The sequence below is a fragment of the Arachis ipaensis genome, chromosome B09 (genome assembly GCF_000816755.2).
Source record: "Arachis ipaensis cultivar K30076 chromosome B09, Araip1.1, whole genome shotgun sequence".
NCBI lineage: Eukaryota > Viridiplantae > Streptophyta > Magnoliopsida > Fabales > Fabaceae > Arachis > Arachis ipaensis.
In genome coordinates this window covers 4,733,967-4,756,683 of record NC_029793.2, presented here as the reverse complement: position 1 = coordinate 4,756,683, position 22,717 = coordinate 4,733,967, and the positions used below count along the sequence as shown (strand labels likewise).

At 38.9% G+C, this 22,717-nt stretch overlaps 3 protein-coding genes and 1 long non-coding RNA gene across 5 annotated transcripts in view; 1 reads left to right on the top strand and 3 right to left on the bottom strand.

Moving 5' to 3' along the window:
• Positions 92–1,699, bottom strand: LOC110267225. Its single transcript, XM_021112406.1, has 6 exons — positions 1,566–1,699; positions 1,307–1,480; positions 1,086–1,223; positions 840–964; positions 684–759; positions 92–602 (listed from the first exon to the last, which is right to left on the bottom strand). Exons 1-6 carry the CDS (start codon positions 1,644–1,646, stop codon positions 474–476), a joined length of 723 nt encoding a protein of 240 aa, XP_020968065.1. The 5' UTR covers positions 1,647–1,699; the 3' UTR covers positions 92–473.
• The window catches only part of LOC107617975, a 17,849-nt gene continuing 4,482 nt past the window's right edge, over positions 9,351–22,717 (top strand). The window contains exon 1 of the long non-coding RNA XR_001615115.2: positions 9,351–9,361. This is a non-coding gene — a long non-coding RNA (uncharacterized LOC107617975). The remainder of the gene's footprint in view (positions 9,362–22,717) is intronic.
• LOC110267257 lies at positions 16,878–19,513 on the bottom strand. Of its 2 annotated transcripts, none has more exons than XR_002354654.1 (4): positions 18,815–19,064; positions 18,600–18,744; positions 17,191–18,496; positions 16,878–16,951 (listed from the first exon to the last, which is right to left on the bottom strand). XR_002354654.1 is itself a non-coding variant. In XM_021112442.1 (4 exons), coding segments are annotated over exons 1-4 (375 nt in total). In that variant the 5' UTR covers positions 19,234–19,513; the 3' UTR covers positions 17,711–18,494. The 2 variants fall into 2 exon arrangements, 1 of the variants encoding a protein (XP_020968101.1); XM_021112442.1 differs by lacking the exon at positions 16,878–16,951 and adding an exon at positions 19,101–19,513 and having other exon boundaries at positions 17,711–18,496; positions 18,815–18,909.
• The window catches only part of LOC107617974 (protein PAF1 homolog), a gene marked incomplete in the record, with an annotated part of 5,607 nt that continues 3,429 nt past the window's right edge, over positions 20,540–22,717 (bottom strand). Inside the window, 7 exon segments of the mRNA XM_016319873.2 lie at positions 20,540–21,222; positions 21,310–21,453; positions 21,537–21,608; positions 21,751–21,819; positions 21,921–22,007; positions 22,394–22,499; positions 22,666–22,717. Of these exon segments, the coding sequence (XP_016175359.1) occupies positions 21,100–21,222; positions 21,310–21,453; positions 21,537–21,608; positions 21,751–21,819; positions 21,921–22,007; positions 22,394–22,499; positions 22,666–22,717 (653 nt within the window).

Genomic DNA, 22,717 nt, shown 5'->3' with positions numbered 1-22,717 from the left:
CGTTAAACCTTTTCTTGTTCGACTACCATGTAACAAATGCAAAATGACACAGGTTCTGCTATTACTTCTAAAATAGCCATAACTTCATTCATTAATAAACTCCATACGGTTCACATAGTTTTCCTAGCAAAAGCAGGCAGCAGCCATATATAACATCAAGGGCAATGAAATTGCCATAACCTACGTACAAATATGTTTTGGCCATAGATCCCCATTCAATACCAGTAGGTGTACCTCGGGGGGTGTGGATGTTGTGCTCTAGTCTGTCGACAGGACCACTAGTATCCACACTCAAAAGTAGCCATCAAACACATATAGAACCAGACATACATGTACCACACAGTACGAAATAGAAGTTAGCCAAACAACTAATACGATTTCTACTTAGATCACAGTTTCCTGCTTGTAATCAAACGTTAATCTATAACAAAATGCAGTAGTCATTCGTGTTTCGACCAGATTTCGAAAGTTTTTCAGTCCTTCATGCGAATAACCTTCCTCCACACTGCATCTGCCTTGGAGGCCACTGTTGCCTTCACCTCGTTACAATCCAAAAGGACAATCTTTGTTGCAGTTTTCATCCTTAATTTCAACGGGTCCATCTGCTTGTAAGGAAAACATAGGGTCAAAATGCATGTACTCCTTCGTAGAGACACAACATGCTAACATAATGGAGGACGAACCTGCCAGGGAAGGTTTGAAACTTTGAATTTGCCTTCTGTTTGGATCCAGTTCAAAATCCACAGACATGAATCATCGCTGCAAATTCGGAACATGTCATTTCAATCACGAATTACGTTGGCCATGTAGAGATGAGAGGTTATAAAAGAAATCATTACCATTCCTGGTAGCTTGGGACTCCATCGGGATACTTAATTGGTCCCCAAGTGGTCGGATCAGCACTAACATGGGAAAAGCTCAGCATGTTAGATTCCAGCATGAAAAACTGGGCGAGCAACAGTAGCTGCATTCAAGAAAAGCAGAGGGGGGTAAGATGGCACGGAATGATAACCGCATTCACGTCTGTAAAAGTTATGGAAAATTTGCAGTGAGGTAGAATGTTGTGCAAATTCTATTAGACTAACAATGGTTCGCATGTTGCGTTCCCTCCGCTCCTTGTACTCTGGAGCTCTTGTCACATCTAGGCAGTAGACCCTCCCATGCTTAACGTCCACGACCATCAGGTACCAGGTGTATGTTTTTTTGCACACCGGGACCAAAACCTGTCAACACAGCAAATATTAATGCTAGGCTATAAGTTGAATGAAAAATGGTAAAAATTGGAGTTAAAGGTTACGTTAACAACGTGTTCGAGACGACTAGTTGCCGGCATCCATCTGTTCATGTATTTTCTCCTAATGACCTCGAATGGCCTCATTGCTATGACGTCATCGGCAAACAGCGAAGGTGTGTACCAAACACGAGGTGGCAGAACGCAGCAGGCTCGCATGGAGGCGCTCATGAGGATTATGTTCATAATCTGTGCACAAAGGAAAAACAACTGTGTCAGTCTTCTTATCTATCTCATCTTTCTAATATTTTCGGCACCGTCGGGTTGTACTCACGTCAACATTGGGCATATAAACCGGCGATAACGAATGGAATCCTGCTCTAGGAACTTCCAATGTTGAGAACTTGAACAGCATTTCCCTGGAATTTGGGGAACAACATTCAGTTCCATTACAACGTTATCTACAAAAAATATATTAGGTACATTATAAAGATTCTAATAACCACAGATTATCCCTACAAATATTGATCATTTTTTCCAAAAATGTAAGCGGCCATCTTGCATTCGTCAAGTGTCAGGTCCATGTGAACGGTTGGCCTAAAAACCATTTGGAATCCCTTAAGAAGAGGCAATATAATGTTAGTTAGCCACAGCATACGATGTTCTAATAAATTAAATGCGTTATTAGTAGTATACTGAGCATTCAACGGTGGGGATTCTTGCCAGTGGAATTAGTAGAACGGGAGACTCCATTACGTTCATCATTCCATACGGTTTGAATGCACTCCCAACCCCTACAGAAGAGACATTAACATTCGCCTGGATATTCTGCTGAGTCGTTGCGGGCTTCCTACAGTCAGTCTGTTCTTCCCCAACGATATGGTTAGAATCGATTGGCTCCAGTTTTGGAATTTTTAGTGGAATGCCGCATGTTTCTGTGGGAGAGAACATCTCACATACTTTTGTTGTGCACTCAAGCTTAGACATGCTCGGTAGGTCCCTGTAAATCTGCACAGCCCCCGTTTGTTTTTTTAGTGGTTTGTTTATAAGACAAAGAAAGGCAGTTAGGTATGCTAGCAAGTGTGTAACTAACTTTTTCACAGACTCCGTCAACTGAGTCGAGTGTAATGGTCGCAGAGTGGGTGGTCCTTTTAGGCACACCAGAGCACCAGTACTGCGCAAGTGGTCGCTTTGGCTTTCCTGACCTGTCAACGCCCTTAATAGGGCGAGGAGTTAAAAGTGCCTCGTCTATGATGACGTCGTCGTCAAAACCAGGAGAGTTTGGCACGATTATGTCTAGCGACGGAGTAACAGATGTCATGGCCAACCACTTTCCTTTCTCCAGGCTTTTCACTTGTTCTGCTGGTGATCCAATATCCTTAGTAACAGCTGTTAAACTTTGTCTTTGCCCTATTAGGTTGGGTTCAATCTCCGGGTAACGATCAGTTGCCATTGTGGTCTTATCTGTGGATGGTTTAGCGGTTGCTGAAGTTGGACTCGCCCCTTGGGTGGTTAGTAGTGAATGGATCTCAGTAACGGACTTCCCCGTCTGGTACGTTGGTCGCTCCAGCGCCGACATGCGACCCTCCAAAGCAACTGTCCGCGCATCGATCTTCTGTGTACTCAGTCAAGAAAGCAAAAAACACAAACATCAAACAACATCGCATTTGAATACCATTTTCGACCTAACCACCATGTTAGAATGGGTCAAATGTGGTGTTGGTATGACATGGTCACGTGGGATATTTTTGTTGCTCGGGTCAAACAATAGACATTAAAATTATTTTGGACGATAAATGGATCACCACATGTTCATTGAAATAGGGCATGTCAAATATATGTTAAGAAAGGTGGTGCCTTTGTTCCAAACCCAGGCACATTTCATAAATATGTCTTCGAACATAGTTGGACTAAAATTTCTTGAACGAAAAAAAAAACGGGTCACGTACCTCGAGCAGCTTCACTGCGAGGAGCAGTAGTCCATCATGTTGGGTCTTGGGATCTTCAGGTAGGTTTTCTCCCTGACCACCATTAGGGCTCTGTACCAAAAAAAAATGTTACACAAACATTATAACACACTCCGGTTTCGTACAAAGGTAAGAGGGTAGACCAATGTTAGAAAGACGGTTCAGTCGTACCACGTTCATCGTTAGCTCTAGATTAAGGGTCGACGTTCCATCTGCGACCGAGGCCTTGGGAAGGGTTTCCATGTCTATCGCGGGAACAACGCTGGAAAACAACGTCAAAATTGTTAGTAAATTAAACAAAGTGCTTAACCGGAGAACAAACACACTATTTTGAGAAACCCTTTAGGCCGAAGAAGGTGTAAGCTTCTGAAGACCCACAGGGGAGAAGCAACATAGACGAAGCAACATTTAACTTACGCATCATTGGTCTCAGTCTCCTGGGACTCCTCCGGCAGATTCTCCCCGTCGTCCATTATCGCCATTTGTTCGTTTAGGGTAATGTCTGCCTTTGGTAATTGGCTGGAGTACCGTGGTTACGCTTTCTTTTTGGTTGTGTGTTACACTCTTGCTTAAGCTAAGATTTGATTTTATACAGATCCCATGACTGAAGCGTTTGTGCCAACATTGATTGATGTGACCCTTTCAGGTTGACCCACCTATTTCTGTGCTACCCACCCCTTGACAATCTGTGTGGAAACACTCAATGTTCACAATATATTTCTTGATTCACTTGCAATTTTGTGTAGAGTTTGAACAGTCTTGCCTTCCACAGGTTGCCATTTCCAACGATAACATAACATAAGATCAAAAATATATAATTGTAAAACTAAATATTAAATAACAATTTTAACATTAAATTTTAATTCAGTAATTCTCATATATGCATAATGTCAAAGACATGTTTACTAAGCTAAACATTTAATAATTAAAATCTTAAGTAATGTGTTAATATAATAATATAATCAGCCATTGTTCGGTTTCGATTGGATTGGAATCTTTATGAATAGTCGATCCGAAATCCGCTCCAATTCAGCCGTATGTACAAAAATCCAATCAGATCAAATCTAAACTATTTCGGTTTAAATCGGTTCTGGTATGGGTGTAATTGTAATATCGGTTTCATTTGGATCGACTTTGACTTTAAGACCATTCGAGCAAAGCTTTTAACTTTAGTAATAAAAAAACTTTTCGCAGTTTCATTGTATTGAATTTCATCGGTTATTCACCAATTAATAAGAAAAAGATGATTTTGCTGGAAAGCTATTTGGGCCCAATTATTGAAATAAAGAGAGTTTTTGATGCAATTCTGTTTAAATAAGTATTGGATAGATGTTAAACATGTTTTCCATGCAACAATAATATTAATTTATGGCTGAACGTGCAGCACCTTCGAAGGCAAATAAATATTTTGAAATATATATTTACTTTTGGTTAAATACTTAACTTGTTCAAAAAAGGATTTAATTTTACCGAAAGTCACAATTTTAACAAACACATCCCTATCATTTTATTGAATGTAGTAAATTCAATATAAGCGTGGATAAATACTACAATTTCATTCGGTTCGTTTTGAACACTAACAAGCCTTAATATAATTAAATTTGCAAATACAAGTAAATCGTAATTGATATTTTCAATTTTATTGAACTTTTGTTAACCGAACAAAGTATATGCATTTCACAACAAATTAAACTCTGGACGTGTCTGTCATTCAACTATTCCCTCCGCCAACCTGGCTCTCACAGAGGATAGCAACAACTTGAGTGAGAAGTTAAGAACACTGCTAACAAGGAGTGCCTTAGGGGGCCAACCCATCCCAACCCATGCAGCCAGGCGAATACAATCTCGACAAACGGGGCGGACTGGCTATAAAATCAATTGTACATGGGGGTGGAAACAGGCCGGGCCAGGTCAGGGGTTACATCTTAACAGGCTAGGCCTGTATTAGAGTATATTGGCCATAGCCTGAGCTGTTGCCTGGTACAGGTTTTTTTATGAAGATTGTGCCTGGCCTGTTATTAAATCTGGCCTGGCCTGAAGCATGTCAGTAGGCCTGTTTTTTTTTTTTTTAAATCATAATTAAGTTTAAAAAATATTTTAATGTTTAAAGTTACAGAACATTAACTTAATAAATATATGGATAACATTGATGCAAAGTACACATATCTAATTAAAGAGACAAATGGCTTAGTTGACAAAGGTATTATTATAAGAAAGCAAACCCAATATCAAATCTTTTTACTAGCATTTCAACTAGTACAATAAAAGTCTCTATATATATATTTGCTGGCACATGCCGGCCTGACAGGCCCAAGAGCCTATTTCAAATGACTTGGCATGGCCTTTTAAATAATATAGACTTATTTAATAGCTTGAGCCTAAAACTATTTCCTATCAGGCCAGACTAGACCAGGCCAAACACATGCCAGGCAGCAGGTCCCTCGCAGGCCGCCTTGCCTATTTCCACCCCTAAGCACATCTTAAAATAATTCCGCATACATGTCATCGGTTTAGGGTTGTATAGTTAATTAAAGATAATTTCATAAACGCAACGACATAAATGAAACATCATTTGTAATAACTGGACCGGATCACCCTATTGGGCTAGAAAAGACCAAAGCACGTTTGGTGACCTCGGTTCGGTTGCCTCTGTTATTATAATAAATACTCAAACCGCTTAAACTCTGGCAGCAGTTGACTAACTCGATGAAACCTGCCGGCTCTATGTAGTTTCCAATTTCAAAAAATGAATGCTCGCATTGTTGAACGCGGCACTACTTGGGTCGTTCGAATAATTTACGCAACCATGTTGGGGTTCTCTTCTGTAATTATATTTGAAAATAATTTAATATATGTTATATAGCACAACTGCTTTAAGCATTGAGCCAGTGACCCACTCACCATACCGGTTCAATAACAGGTTTGGTTTTGGCAACTTTCGGAGGAACATTAAAGAAAAGAGACTCGATTCACATATCAATATTTCAGTCGGGTTGTCAGTACGGTTGGGCTATCTTCAAATTTAACCCTTAATTGGTGGGCAATGTGCTACAAACCAACATAATCACCCAATAATATCTTACTCTAAACGGCCAAAAACCGTAACCATATATGTCATATATCTACACTTACAGCGAAACGTAACTAATTGTTTGTCCACGTTTGCCGAACTTTACTATTGAACGTAAGTCGTGTTTAACATCTTCAAATTATTTTTTCATCTTGTGTTCCTTGCTGACTCTACTTGTTATACATAGTAAGATAAAATAAGTGACACTTTAAATTAAAAAAGTTATGTTTGATGAGTAGTTTATTATCGACGTTGAAGTGATGTGTACGCCCCACATTATGAAGATGCCTCCCGAGATATTTATTAACACTTCTGGCTTGTTATACAGTTACTTGTGCTGGGTCTGGGCCATTAACGTTTTAAAGCGTTTAAATGTCTCGGGCCCAGTACGTTTTTTATAACAGACCGGAACACGCCATGCCAAACAAAGGCCGTGCTGCAGCTCCCTACCAGGAAGCCTTGCCAGTTTCCAACAAAATAATATTGCAGGCCTCGTTATAAATATGTTTCCATCATAACCATTTTACTATCATGCTTAAATTATCTGGTTTCTTTAGGTTAAAATTGAAATTTGCTTTCGTTACAGTAACGAAGATAACATTTGTTAGCGTAACATCACAGTTACTGCCAACATTCTCGTATTAAAAATTACGATCCGCTTAAGTTTCATTTGTAAGCTGTACTTTAATCACCCATTTATTAAAAAAAGTTACACAGAAACAAAAAGAAACATATCCAACTAGATGTACTGTTGTTTTAAATTTATGTATACATCCAAAATCAGAGTAAATAAAAAGAAGGTAAATTTAAGCAACTAAAAAATTTACAATCAATTAATAATATTGAAAGGTTTTAAATATTAAGACACACATGTAAGGTCCGATTTGTTTTATATGGTGTTTTATTCAAATCGGACGGTCCGATTTGTTTCATAAAAAAATAAACCACAAATCGGAGGGTCCGATTTGCTTGAAGAATAAAATAAACACGAAATCGGAGGGTCCGATTTGTATTTTTTATTTTTTTTAATTTGTTGAAATGGAAATCGGACGGACCGATTTCAACATTAAAATTTTTTTTTATTTTTTAAATTACAAATCGGACCGTCCGTATTTTAATTTTAACTTTTTTTATTTTTTTTCAAACTGAAAACGGAGGGTCTGTTTTCTGCTAGCACCATATATATGTAAAATATCTCTCTTCTCCACATTGTTGTATCACTGCATCCTCTTCTCCATATAAAATAACAAAAGTTCTTCAAAGAACCAATCTGAAAATAAAAAAAATTACTTTAAAAAAATCGTTGCTAACCTTTACTTTTTCTTTCGGTTGTCATATCTGTTCAGTGTAGATATAACGTTTAAAACAATAAAACAAGGACAAACAGAAAACAGAAAGTAATATCTAAGGTTTGAAATGGGAATTAATATAAATTACCATCATCGTTACATACAAGTTACAAGTAAATATCATTAGTAAATATCAATATGCAATTTGTTGTCTCCAAATTATTTGAAATTCTGTATAATTTTTTTCTTCGAATGTATATAAATCTCGAATTGAAGTGGCAACTGTGTTCAATACAAATAACCGGATTTGAACCAAAATCCCTCCTCCTAGCACGAGTCTGTGGCCCATAAAAAAGCATGGATTTGCAACCAAGCATCGTCTGCACTCACGTACCGTAGTTCCCTTTCAGGGAAATTAACTCTGATAGCCTTTACCAACCTAGTTGCCAAGGCCTGAACGCAACCCGGTACTTTTAGGGGAGCAGTAGAAGTAGGCATTAAAAGTTTCATTACACGTCAGCACAAACTCTTGTATCAACTTGGCCAACACCTACATGAGCCGGGAAGGGTACGTGTGTCGAATTACCACTGACACATCAATCAGATAAAGATTTTGATGTGACGCGAGTGAAGAGAGGAGGCGCTGATTTCATGCTTTTGAGGGTGTTGTTACCCAAAATATCATTTTCAAAGCTTCCCCAGGAAGACTGCTTAACCCTACAAAGACATTATTTCTGATGACGGGGGCGGAAGCAAAACCAAACAAAATTTGAATCCCCAAATCCTCCCACCGTAAAAACCCAAAAAGTAAGTCAGCCTCCCTTAGCTTGTCTTGACCCAATGGAGGAGACCATGAAGCAATTCACCTTTTTCGTTGTCACGAAGGGTCACAACACGGGAGTATACATCTCCTTTGAAGAAGCCAACAAGCAGATTCTCGGCCACCCCGAACCAGAGTACGCAGGGTTCAACAGTTACGTCATGGCACTTCACGCCTACGAATCAAGGATGGAAACGCTGCAGGAGGACAAGGAGGCAACTGCGGAAATGATGTCCGAAACGGGCACAGTCGAATCACCGATGCGGACGCCCCGAACCCTACCAACATTCGAAGGGCGCGTTGCCTGTGTTGTTGGTGGTAAAGTTCAGAATGACCTTTCCATGAATGTCACTATATTCACAATTAGTTTATTATTGACAGGCAAACAATTCCAAATTCAGGCTAATTTTTTTTTAAAACTTACAGGAGCACCAATGATCCCGGCGGATGAGTGTGTGTCGCATAACTTCGCCCTTAGCAACAGCATGGAGCTCTGGCTATCAATGTATTGCTACGACACTAAAATACCCAGCCCGTGTTTCTTTCGTGAGGAAAAATTCCACCGGGAGCTGGGACCAATTTATGCTTTCAATGTTATAATCCCTGGAAACCCGTTTGGGCCAAACCTACGGGCGAAGGGTCGTTACACGGTTCTGGAGGATGACGCGAGGGAGGACGCTGCGTTCAGCATGTTGTGGGTTCTTTTAGCATACACGGGTAATGACGTCAGAGACTTCAACTATCTTCGTGCTAAGTCTCTGGAGAGGGAAAACGCGGTTCTTCGGGAAGAGATCACGAGGCTAGAGTCTAAGATACACATGCTTGAATCTATTTGCGACAATAGCCTTGATTGTATGACCCCATAGATCGAAGTTAAAATCATGGCAACAACCCAGCGATAAAGGTTGCTTTATTCCTGCTAATCCCTTGGTTACCTAAAACTTTGTTATTTCCGTGTCTCTAGGAGGAGGTTTATGTAGGGTTGTCAAGACTTTTATGTTTGACATATTTTGTATATCATTGTGTATCTTCAATGTCCTGATGAAGCATGGCATCGAGAAACACATTACGTTAGGGTTAATCTGCTAATGATTTCCCGTGCTTAGATTGTGAAACGATAATGGTGTGCAACGGTAATTACTGGTGTATTAGTGTCTCCCAAAAGTTTTTCTGATTAAAAGATCGTTCGTTGAACTAATGTGTTGCGAAAAAAGAACATAAAATTGATGTTGCTTAATGCTCTATGAACTGATTAGACGAGATGCAACTATGCTATGCAACTGTGCCAAATTAACATTGTAGTGTTGAACCCAACGTTTTACACCTGCAACAACTAAGCAGAGATGAAATTGTGCATACCAAAGTGTAATCTGCAAAACGATAAACAATAGATATTAAAAAAAATTTGTGGGTTACTTCCAACCGAGGAACCTGTTTGTTTGCATGCAAGTAAACTAATCGGAAAACTCATGCCTTGTAATCCGGATCAAATTATGGTGACGCCATTACAACAATTAACCGAACCTGCACCCTCAACCAATGTAGAAGAAGAAAAACCGATGAGAAAGATGGAAAGCTTCCACTTTTACCCATGTTAAACAGTAATAGTCAAGCACGAAGACAAAACAGTTCAGAAATATGATGCGCTTGTCCAATGCTAACTAAGGTTTCAATGCCAAACATATAACATAGCAGAATAATTGGCTCTTCCTCACAAAAGTGCACACAGTCGAACAAAAATGGAGAGTAACAGCAAAAACAACTACTAAAGAGATGATTGCACCGCGCTGGAGAAATTCATATGGTAGAGTAATCTAAGGCACACAGATTATGTCAAAACTACTTAGTTAAAGGACAGAAAAACTTAAGAGGAACAAAATGAGTTAAGCGTAGCCGTCGCAATACAATCACCATTCACAACGCAGGACAAAAAGTTTTTGACAAATGAAACAGGACAATCCAAAACAAGAAAGTCAGCATCCTCTTTAACCCATGTTGATTCATTCAAAATCAACAAATTGGACCAACAGCTCCACCTCAGGTTGGGTACGGGAGATCTCAAAGACGGCCAGCTTGGGGACAGTTATGTTGCACTTCCTCAAGAAATCCCCCCACCCTTGACTAATGCTGCCACAATTGCGCCTTCTTTTGCCCACGTATCTTCCGTAGACTGCCTGGACGGAGATCTCCCCCGCTCTCAGATTTACAATGGCATCATCGTTGACGTCGTCTCCAAGGTGCGGCACATTTGGCTGACCAAACCATAATGGACAATCATATGTAATTAAGGGGAATAAAACAGATAATGTGGTCCCCAAACTTAAAGAAAGAAATAGGTGTATATAGAGTGTAGAGACAAAGCCATTACCAGGAAGTGGATGCCCAATAGCCTTTTTGTGATGTGCATGATGAAAAAGGGGTGCTCGGACTGAAAAGTCTGCTCCACCTCAGCTGCAGCCGAGCTCCTGGGGACATTGATACATCCCATTCGACGCCGGGGCGTTTCAGTAGTGGTTGTGCGTTTCCTGGGCGCCTGGGGGGGTGTTTCGTCGCCGGAGTCATCACCCGTCGTATCATACGTCCTTTCCACACCCGGCGACTGAAAGATGCGAACGCTGAAGTCGTCTCTGCCCTTGTGCTTGAACAGCAGAATGTTAGATGGATGTAGCTTGTATTCATGATAGAACCTCTGCCATCCCCTGCCGAGAGTGATCTCTTTCCACCCATTGGGGGTGCATGCAATCTTGTAAGAATGGTTTGACCCATCGGCGACCGTAATGTACAGATGGTTGCTATCTTTGGGGAGGAGCCCATTCGGTATAGGCAGACGCTGCATAAAAGGGAACATGAGGAGTGCGAGTAAGAGATAAAACAAAATCCCGCGATTAGAGTAAGAAAAAATCGCAAAGATAAGAAGCGGAGTCGACAACCTACCATCGGCCGCGACATCTCTCCGGCCGCTTTGATAACCCTAAGGCCGTCACCTTTGGCGTGAGCTTCGGCCATCTCTTCGTCAGGGCACCAACACAGTGGATGAAGGGGATATTCTGAGTTAGAAGAACCTGTTCAGAGTCGATAGCTTATGAATCAGGCGGATATGAGGTGGAGATCTTATCTAACTCATTAGATGTATTGAGAATTGCAGTACCTAGAAGAATGTGCCGTGGGCTTTTGATGAAGTCTTCTGCTAGAAGCCGATTGGTTGCCTGCCTCGTGGGACCCAAGAAGAAATTATGGTGTAGCCAGTTGCCACTCAAAATTAATAAAACAAATTTCTTTAAATGGAAATTTTTTATTTTCGGATATATGAAAAATTTTAATTTGAATTTATGTGCTTTATTAGGTTATTAGGCTAAAAAATTTGTAATGTGATTGAATTTAATAAAAAAATTACTAATAAATGAAGACATTATGTTGGTAATTTGCACTATTTATAAATTAGAATTTCCTTTTTACTCTTCTTATGTTGTAAATCACCCTTTAATTAAACATGGGAGAAATAAATTATAGTTTTATACGAAACTAAAATCACATTATAACTACAATATATTTAACCAAACGTAGCGATATGCATGTATTTTTTGGAACGTTAATTACCCTATAATATATAGTTAACTCTTTCAGTTTCTACAAACTCGATAGTCACGGATCCCTTTACATTTTTTTTATTCCATCGATTTTTTTTAGCAAGCATATAGAGAACAAAATCTAAAAATTTATTTGCGTTAGTGGCTTACGTTGTAACTTTTTTAAATTTTAAGTTATTTACAACTTATTGTCTTAAATTATAGACATTTTTTATTTAGGTTGGTATTTTTAAATTTTAGGTTATGTTGTTAGGTTGTTATTTTTGAATTTTGAGGTCATCCACATAAATGGTAACAGTATGAATTTTAAAAGGGAAGGAAACCAATGCCACCATAGAACTTCCCATTTTAAAATTCACGATATGCAACCCGATTTCGATATTTAATATTTAAGGTTCGTTACGTAATGTTTGCGTGTTATTTTTAAGTATTAATTTCCATTGTTCTTTACCCATCCAGCATCATAGTTATATTGTATTTTAACCACAATAAGAATGTTATTTCTAACTTTATTTGTTTCATCAATAAAAAAATTCAAGCATCGTTACTATCCATCTCTTGAGACAAATTTTAGATCGAATAATAATAAACTCAACAAACCTAATCATTTTCATGTTGCTAACACATTTCACATTATTAAAAATGAAACGCAAAAAATATCTGAACTTTCAAAAAACCTGTGCAGCATATGTTTACAAAATTGTGAGGTAGACAACGTGTTAAAAACAATTTTATTGTTATTAGCGACCCGGGTACTTAATTTAGAAAATTACTAATAACAAAACTAGGGATATATTGACTACATAAACACCAAACACCAAACAGCAAAGCGCAAAACACGTCCTAACCGTCTCCATTCCAATTGGAACTGCCTAATGATACCAGTTCACGAGGGAGTTATTGCAATTCCATAATAAATACAATAATTGTCCATAAACTGTTTTCACAAACTCCAACTAAACACTTTCTGCCGTCTCGGCTTCCACATTTATGATAATAAGTTGTATGCTCTTCAATTTACTCCATATTAAATGGTATACTACGTTCTCAAAAAAAATTTTCTACCATCACTGGAATCACTTTAAATTTAACATCATTTGAAAGCAATGCACTGTAATCTATAACAAAATAACGCCTACCTTCATGACTATATATGGACTGAAAATAATATATCATATAGATTGTAAGTATTACATATTATTGTAATAACTAGATTGATGTTAGAGTCAGGAACCAAAAACATGAATAAGAAACCCTTGACCACAAACCCTAAAACCGTCAACCACGAACCGTAACCAACAAACCCGAATCCCCAGAAACTGTTAAGGGTATGCCCAACACCAAACCAACCTTATCCACGGCCGTGCAAGGTCTCCCAAGAAGCCAGGCGCTCCCTTAAGCGAGCGTTCTCAGCCTCCAGTTCAGCGACACGGGAGTCGACGGACAGACTACATATCCGCTCCAACTCCACAACACGTTCCCTGCAACTCTTAGCCACGTAGTAATTGTAGTCGAGGATCTCCTTCCCTGACTCTCCAACAACCGCTTGTAGGGATGATAAAGCGGCATCTTGCCTGGCCATGCGTTCATCGCGCGAGAACCTGCCGTAGGCAACAAAGTTGATTCCGTCGGGTGGGCCCACCACATGAACCACAAACCCATAGTAGCGGACGCCATGGACGGAAACGCAATCGCGGGCCTTAAACACTGGAGGCCCTGTCTTAAGGGCGTCGCATGCCCTCCGCAGCGTCTGCTCAAGGTCCTCCGTGATGACAAACTGGTCAGGACTCACGGTGGGGACAACTTCTAGACTTCGAAATGACAAAAAACAATAACAATGAGCAGACGTAAAGGAAAACCGGGAAAGAAGATAATGTGAAACCGCCTACCGTCGTCGCCGAGAGGGTCGCTAGGGCCAGGTCCTCCGGAAGAACCACTTGCATCACCAACGCTGGGGCTCCACATTGTTCCAACCCAATGAACACCAACTCACTCACTGGAGGATGTATAACAACCTTCGATCTTATTAACAAATTCCGCAACAACGAAGTAATCTCAAACATCAAACTTATATATATTTATATATGGCGTGCCCCATCACATTCTCCAATCCAATTATGTATACACACTTATCTCATTAGACAGTCACACCGCTTCCCCAGGGCTTTAAATTGGATAATAAATGCATTAACCTCACCTAACCGTTTTTCCCACCCTCCACCAAATATTGAACGCTTTTTGATCTCTCATTAGACGCGTCTCATCATCTCCTCTCTATGTGATAAAGAAAACAAATTTCAAAAACACGAAGTTCAAATACGTGATATTAAACTACCGTGCACTATGCAGATAACACAAGTAATTAACGATTAACTATTCAAATATTAAACGGCTAAGTATCTGCCCGAAACTTTAACATTCTACTAGTTGCACGTGGAATAATGTATACAACAACAGCTTAACAAAAATAAACTCATATTTACAACTTTTGTTTAAGAACGGGTGAACAATGTATTATAATAGAATAACATTAATAGAGTTAATTTAATTAGGATAGTGCTAGGGGAACATTGTTAAAACATTTTCTGGTTCATCTATTCTTTTCCAATAATTAATACCATTCCCCATACAGTTTTCAGTTTTCAAAACACTACACTTACGCTTACTCTAACGTTTAATATAACGAATGCGATACTCACAACGTATCCGCTACACTCAGGTTCAGGTTTCCAACGGGATAGGTGGACTTATAAATATGGAGCCTATCTACACTCCTATGCGACACTCAAAACACCATACTCTAACGACGTATCCCCATCCACATCGAAAGAGGAACCAACAGGAACAAACTGAAAATGACAATCGACTGTTGTTCAAATATCGCTTTCATTCCGGACGACATATGGGAAGCAATAACCATTAAAGTTGCGACAGACTCCATCCGATCCCTGTGCAGTCTCAGAATGAGCTGTAAGGCTGCACACGATGCGGGAGAGGCCGATATCGTTCACCGGAGTGTTTCCATACCACCCCCGCATGCTACGCCCTGGTGGTGGTGCCTCAACCCGGAGGCAAATAGATTCTTTGATCGCTGCATGGCAGCTGGCAACCCAGAGCTTCTGTTTCGGGAGGCACTGCGGGAACTCTTCATCAGACGCAACGAAAACGTTGGCATCCGGATGCTGAACAGTGCATCAAGTAGAGGCCATGCAGCAGCCAAATACGCAATGAGCATGATGTTGATGCTTCGCACGGACAACAATGTAGAAAAACAAAAAGGGCTGGAACTGTATCGGGAGCTTGATGCGGCTGGTTTACTCGCTGACAGTAACGCGAGGTGCTTTTCAATTCTGACAGTATCGTGGCCAGGTGAGGTCCAAATGCCCCGTTTAGAAGAACAACACACTGTCTGTGCCTCACCTACGTGCTCCACCAGGGGCCACATGCCTCTTCTATATGATTATCGCAGACGTGCGGCAGAGCGAAACTCCGTCCATGCTTTCGGCAGGGCCTCTCATATCCCCTGCATCCAGTGTCGCGCAGACTACGACCTGCAAGCCTTCGTCAATCTCCCATGACTTAATACAATTTAATTACAACCTGCATATTAAACATTAAATAAATGACTTGCTACAATTGAATTTCCCACTTGTTTTATATTTAGTTTTGGTAATTAAGTTTCGAAGTTTATAGATTATTTCATAATATTTAATTTCAATAGCAACCCTGCCCATCATCGAAGCAAAATTAGGCAGCTTTATGCTCCTATCAGAACGACACATGTGAGCCCCACATTCGCTAACTTTCCTACCGTTGGAAATATTACAGTTGCAAAATTTTAATTTCCCGTTCAAATCACAGGCACATTCGTCGTTGCCTATAAAAACCACCAAAACCAACCTCCCATCTTAAACATGCGCAACCTCTTAACCTCCCATCTATACTCTCACTTGGAATCTCAACATGGTCCGTGCCAAGAAGAAATACTATGTTGTTTTCATAGGGAGGGTCCCTGGTATCTATAGTTTCTGGCCGGGCTGTCATAGGCAAGTTAACGAATTTAGCGGCAACCTCCATAAGTCTTACGAAACCTTCGATGAAGCTCGTTTGGCGTTCGAACAATTCGTATCTGCCAACCAATTACAGACTCAGTTCACCGACAATGGTTCTGTAGTGCATCCAATGCATGCAGCATCCATTCGACACAACCCATCACAGATCCCTGAGCAACTACTACCTATCGACCAAGGTATACAGGAGCAACGTCAAATTGAAGGAGGGGACAACCACTCAACTGTCCGTCAAAGCAACCGATCCAACCAGAGCCGCCGCCAACAAAATCCCTACCACTTTATCCTGTTTATCTTCGTAAACATCCTCGTCCTATTCTTAACTCTGGTTAGGTTGGTAGGCTCCTCTTAACCTTACATGTAACAGCACCTACAAGCATGTGTTACCTGGTTTGTAGCAGTCTTACTTTCGAATGTCTTGCCTTGTTTACTTATCTATCGTATATTCTATTGTATTAATTAGTCTAATGCTCAGTTCACGCAGAACATCAGCTTATTATTCGACGTGAACTGTTATTAACTCAGCGAAGTCTAGTTTTTCATACGTGATTTTAGCAACTTAATCCCTTAATCCATTTACCCTCCTCCTCTGTTCAGGACATCTGAACATTTGCCGGTATATGCAAGCTAAGATTTATACAAATCGACAAGTTTAACTTGAAAAGCGATGATTTTTTGTTCATTCTGATTTTTTACATTCCTATTATGATAGAACGTAACGTTACTTCATAAAGCTTCTTTTTTTTTTAAATATAAAAAGACAAAACGTCGTTACTGAACAATGAAAGATTGCTTCTAATTATGAAAAGCGACTACGTCATACGCGTTTTGTTAAAAAGACAACCACTAAAACTGAAGAACCAAGGCAAAGCAATGCAGGAAGATGCAACATTAGTCTGATGCTAATAAAGCTTTCACTGCAATAAAACTAGCAAAACTGAACAAAAAAATGGGCCACAAGAAGATACACAATCTAAACAAAAATGAATTAACGTTATATTCAGTAAGTTTATTTCCAACAGAGAAAAAAGGATGAATATATACAGCCTCATGGCCCCAGCGAGGTCAACAAACACAGTCACCTGTTCGGCATGTCACGTGAATGAAATTTATAAGGTACAAATACTGAAACAACATGGCAACAACATATATGTACCTCTCCAACAAAATATCCTTTTCATGTTGCGCAGAATGTAAATCCCGTTTCTGACATTTGCTCACTTTAAATTGCTTCGCTCTTGCCTTCCCTCCTGACGAAAACAGGATTTATAGCCAAAGACGACGGTACATGTCGGCATAAACTTTGCATTCTTCCCCGTATTTTCCAATGCGCGCACGCAACATTTTCTAATCCCCCGTTGTGGGCCTCGTCCTCGGGAAGTCAGCGACAATTACATGCACATCAAAAAAAATTTCACTGTATATATTATTTCTATTGCGTAATTTTTCGACGGCAAAAGAGATTATACATCATATCAGTTTCAATTTCGTGCATTCCTATTGTATTTTCGTGCTAACAACAATCATTAGAAGACCATGTTGGCAACATCACGAGGTACCATCGAATTTCTTAAAACAGAAATTTTCGAGTAGCCTGCGGAAACAAATATTGTTGGAGCTACCAACGGGGATAAAATAGAAGTAAAATGGAGCAAGAAAAAAAATGACAGTGTTTGACTGAAAGAACGCTGAGACAGAGTTGTAGAGTGATCAGAACTAAAGCAAGAGTTTCTCGTGGCATTTAAGTACAAAGGAGAATCCAAATTTAAATCCGCGGCGATTCGTTTGGCTGCCTCCGAAATTGATTACTCAAGTTTCAGAGGTTTCCATAGTGATCACCATCATATGAATCGGAAAATTATTTCCCACACAGCGGTCATCTTCATGGAAACTTATCAAACTTGAATAATCAATATCGGAGTCACTCAAATGAATCACCAGGAATTTGAATTTAAATTCCCCGTTGTTCTCAAAAACAACGAAATAATCTTGCTTTAACTCCGATAAGTATACAACTCCGTAACGACCTTCATTCAAACAAACGCTAAAATCTTCTCTCTACCTCCATTTTACTTCTATTCCATCCCCAGCTGGTAGGTCCAACAATATTCAAGTTTTCAAATTACATTACAATAATTCTTTGATCTCTAACTGGCATAATAAAACATAACCAAAAACCCAGCAACTTCTGATGCAACATGAAACAAACCAAATCATCAACTTATACACCCTTTTCGGGCACCAAACAACTATTTCTAAATTTATTTACCAGCACTAATCCCCTTAATTAATTATTTAATATTTGTAAGGCAGTCATCAACTGATTCAAAAATATAAATGACACAAGGACAAACTTCAACGTCACTCACCTCGCCAATTGATACACACGAACTGAATGCCCTATGGCAGAACAATATCGGTTTTGCATCCACATCTCTCATCCCATACATTACGGCAGTATTCTATAACCAAAAATTTATATAAAATAAATTCAAAAAACGAATAAGCTCATTCATAACCAAAATTAGAACTTCAGGATCTCCGAATACAGGTGGTTATACTTACAGATTTTCCAACGTCTGGGTGTGCTTCCTACACTTGTCCCACCACACTGCACACTCGATCGGTAATCGCTGACATAAACACTCGGGATTTCATCCACCAAATACAACCGACTTCCAGATCCGTCGGAAGGCATCTCTCTCAACCTCTATCAAACAGATTTCAGATTAACCAAATTTAGAGGAAGTTTGACATCAACAAACATAAAGATCACACACCTGAATGGGAGAAGATGGGCCCCACAACTTACGTAGCAAACAACAACGGCAACCCATTTCTATCCGTATCATGCATGCAGCTGGAACTACTAGATCTGCCAGGTATTAAGTTTCAATTACAAACACTGTTAATGACAATCAATCGGCTATTTGAAACAAAATAAAATGACAAATTCAGAGAAGTTCAAAAATTCAAAAACCATGATAACAGTAACAATTACCAGGAAATTCAAAGAAAGCTACACTGGATTACACACCAAACAAAAGAAATCGTCCAAATTAATACCTAACTTGGAGCCTCCATATCTGGAGTCGAACGGGTTCGGTTCGCCGGTATGCCACTGTTGGGAGGGGATGGTCCACGCTTCATCTTCGCTGTCCGGCGCTGCTTCGACGCCGTTCTTCAACGGGACTCCCATGGGATTAGGGGCCGTCGGTTCCTGGGACTGGGAGTGGCTGTGGGGTGCTGCTTCCGCGCGACTACGACGGTTTGCGAGGGACTGGGATGACTGCGTCGGGTTGGGTATCGCGTTTAGAGAGCGGGGTTTCTAGTTTCTTCTACCATGGCTGCGCTAGGTTACGACTACTGATATTTAGGAAATCAAATGGGGGTGGGACATGGTTTTTATACCTGACCCGATCCAACATCAACAACCAGGCCCATGCCTTTTACTGCACAAAAAAACCAACTCCATGCTACCACTCTCCACTACCGCGCTGGCTTAATAGCTGCGGCTCAACTCCATAATTTAACAACACACCACAGCTGGCTCTGGCTGCCCCCCATAACAACAAATTCCTGTGGGTTTCCTGGTCACCTTTTCAATATGTTTTCAGAACACCTTGCACCATTTTTCTGTGAGTCTACACCATAATAATCCCAATAAATCTACACCCTCAACATTTTTAATGATATATCTCAAGGGTACTGCATCCTGGTTCACCAAAGATCCAAAAAAGTGGTCTGGACCACTTGAAACGTTTCCTAAATTATATAACAAATTTTAAATATGATAATTTCTTGAAAATTTTTGTTAACATAACTTCATAATTAGCAATTATTTTACTAGTTAATGTGCCAAATACTCTTTAAATATGGTAACTTCATATTTATCTTTCTATCTAATGGAATTTCAAACAAAACTTAGGTTGCGTTTAGAAGAGAGATTGAAACTGAGAGACAGAGAATAGGAGACAAAAATTGATAGATCGAAACTAAACTAAATTTATATATTATATTTGATGTAAAATATCTGTTTGGTTCAAGATAAATATAGGGATATATTTACTAAAATATCTTTAGTTATTAAAAAATATTAAAATTTTAGTCCCCATCCTCAGAAATTTTAATCTCTTATATCTCCACTTTTTGGATGTACCGAAGGAATTGAAATATTACTCCTTAAAACTGAAATTATAAATTGAAATATTACGCCTTAAAACTGAAATTTTAATTTCAATTTCTAACCACCAAATACAATATTAATTTCAATCTCTAACCACCGAATACAATACTGAGTCCCATTCCATGGACTGGAAACAAACACTACCTTAGTTCCACTAGATAAATTGAATATATAGATTATTAAACAACGTTATTATGTCCTGTCATCCATCATATTTTAAAGCCCACATATGCTAGTCGTGAGATTTCATGTCAAAATTCATCCACTCAAGTTATTTATACATATCAACAAAAATTTTATGACTTGAGCTCATCCCATGTACTTAAGGTAATTACTAATTAGGGTGTCAAAATATCATAATCTACAACAGCAACAAAAACTGCTAAAATCTGCATTAGAATCAGAATGCTACAACACTAGAAGCCTAGAACTGATAAATGCCAAAATAACACATTCATTGGCAAGCAAAAGCTTAAAGCTGTTCAGTGTTCACCAAGTGAAAAAGGCATTCAGAGCAATGATAGGATTCGTGAAGGATGAAGGATAATAGAATCTCCTTACCATTTTTTTTTTTTGTGACATGCCTTTTTCTCCTTTTTTTTTATTTTTACATATAATTGTTTCTCAAAAATTTCTATTTTTTGTTGTATTAAAATGAAATTCTATATTAACTTTAAAATCTTCCTACAATCTGAAAGTATATCCAGTGAATTGGGTTAAAAACGAACATGAAAAAAAAAAATGGGGTTTTTCATTGGTTTTCCTTCAGCGAAGCAGCAACACCTCTACAAACTCGGCCATCGGCGCAATCTGCCGCCAACCAGCCACTACTTTGATGAGCAAGTTTGCATTAAAGACAGTAGCATTTGCATAAAAGAATTAATCAGACATGTCATCTTCAGCTCCACTAGATTGATAATTGTGTCGATGATGCTGTTCGAGATCATCATCCATTTCTAGACCCCTTCTCTTTGAAGTACTGGCTTTCGAACTTGTATAAACCTTCACAGCATCATTGATATATAGGAAATTATTTTGCAAATTCTAATTAATGCAATGACAAGCTTAACGAAAAATTCAGTGCCATACCTGTGAATCCTTTCGCTCGATTGCTGCAACATTCGACCTTCGCCTTACAGTCACTCTTGCAGGTATTGGAAATTGCTCGACCTCATCACTTGATCTTCCCTCTTTAGCCCTCTTTTTTCTTAAAACAAGTTTTGTTGGAAGAGGCTGCATGTGAAACTTAATTTAAACACAGCGAAAACCAATAAACCATTATTAGTTGAGAAAGCGATATTGGTTCCATAAAATACCAAATAACGTGCTTCTGACTCATCAAATGCAACTAAGAATGTTGTAGGGTCATCTGCATCATCACCCCGAACCTATCGAGACCATAAAAAGAAAAATTGGCAGCTTAGTTTAAAATGAATTTTTTTCAAAGGAATTTTAAATTAGCTATCTAAATTTAAAACCAAATCATGATGTGATTTCACTCTTTTTAACTATGAAAATCTTGCCACATACATCCCAGTGATACTCGCGAACCCAAGAATATGAGACATCTTCATTTTCATCATATATATCCTTTGACAGCTGTCAGCACAAAGTACAGACAAATAAAAAGTTAATCAAAACTGTTAATAAAAAGAATGAGCATTTCAAAATTGAAATCCATATTTAAATGTAATGCATACCTGTCCAGGTGTTGGGGTCATGTAAGCCAAAAATTTCTCAGGATTTGCAGGATCTGAGCCAGTTGCAACATAACTTTTCATAAGTGCCTGCATACAACAAATGGTAAGAGTTCTCTTCAATTGCATAACAGTGATACAATACTCCTAATTCTACCAATGAAACCATAAGAATATAACACTCCTAATCCTACCAAATAAACAAATGTTAGAAGATTACTTCAAAAGTCAATTCCAGGCAACACTAAGTATTCGTTAAAAAACCACGAGAACAATTTAACAAGACACATAAGGTTGCAAACAGTTGCAGTAAAGGCATAACTGCTTTCTATATTGCCATATGTGCTATTTTAATTTTTTGATCAGCCTTTCTCCAGATTTTAAACTTGAAACGAAAATGAACATTTTTTTTAAATAAAAACACAGAAACCGATTATGAATGTAAATCATCCATGCAAGTATGCAACATAGCTTACCTTTGATTCACAGGCATCACGAACAGATTTGTCCAACTTACCATACATTTCTGAATCAGCTGTAGGAGCATTATCAAATGCAGCAATAACAAACTGTTCATCATACCTGCAAAGCAGTATAGAAGGCAGCTCAATCAATATGATAAGATATAATGTCATATAGCAGGTCTTCCTTCTAGTATGAAAAACTAAGACTCTACATTTTTAAAAATGACAAACTAATAGCTTGGCAGGATAAGTAATAATCTCGCGTATATCTGGTGGTGCCATACCTATCAAAATCAGGTAACAAAGGCAAAACCTCAACAGGATACAAAGATTTGT

What these genes read in the sequence shown, in the direction of transcription:
- LOC110267225 (XM_021112406.1), bottom strand. Translation starts at nt 1,646, where the DNA reads ATGCTGTTCAAGTTCTCAACATTGGAAGTTCCTAGAGCAGGATTCCAT. An exon ending in TTTATATGCCCAATGTTGAC is followed by an intron (nt 1,481 to 1,565) that starts GTGAGTACAACC and finishes CTTTGTGCACAG; the next exon opens with ATTATGAACATAATCCTCAT. An exon ending in TTTCAAACCTTCCCTGGCAG is followed by an intron (nt 603 to 683) that starts GTTCGTCCTCCA and finishes CCTTACAAGCAG; the next exon opens with ATGGACCCGTTGAAATTAAG.
- LOC110267257 (XM_021112442.1), bottom strand. Translation starts at nt 19,233, where the DNA reads ATGGGAGTCCCGTTGAAGAACGGCGTCGAAGCAGCGCCGGACAGCGAA. An exon ending in ATATGGAGGCTCCAAGTTAG is followed by an intron (nt 18,910 to 19,100) that starts GTATTAATTTGG and finishes AATACCTGGCAG; the next exon opens with ATCTAGTAGTTCCAGCTGCA. An exon ending in GCCCATCTTCTCCCATTCAG is followed by an intron (nt 18,745 to 18,814) that starts GTGTGTGATCTT and finishes TCTGTTTGATAG; the next exon opens with AGGTTGAGAGAGATGCCTTC.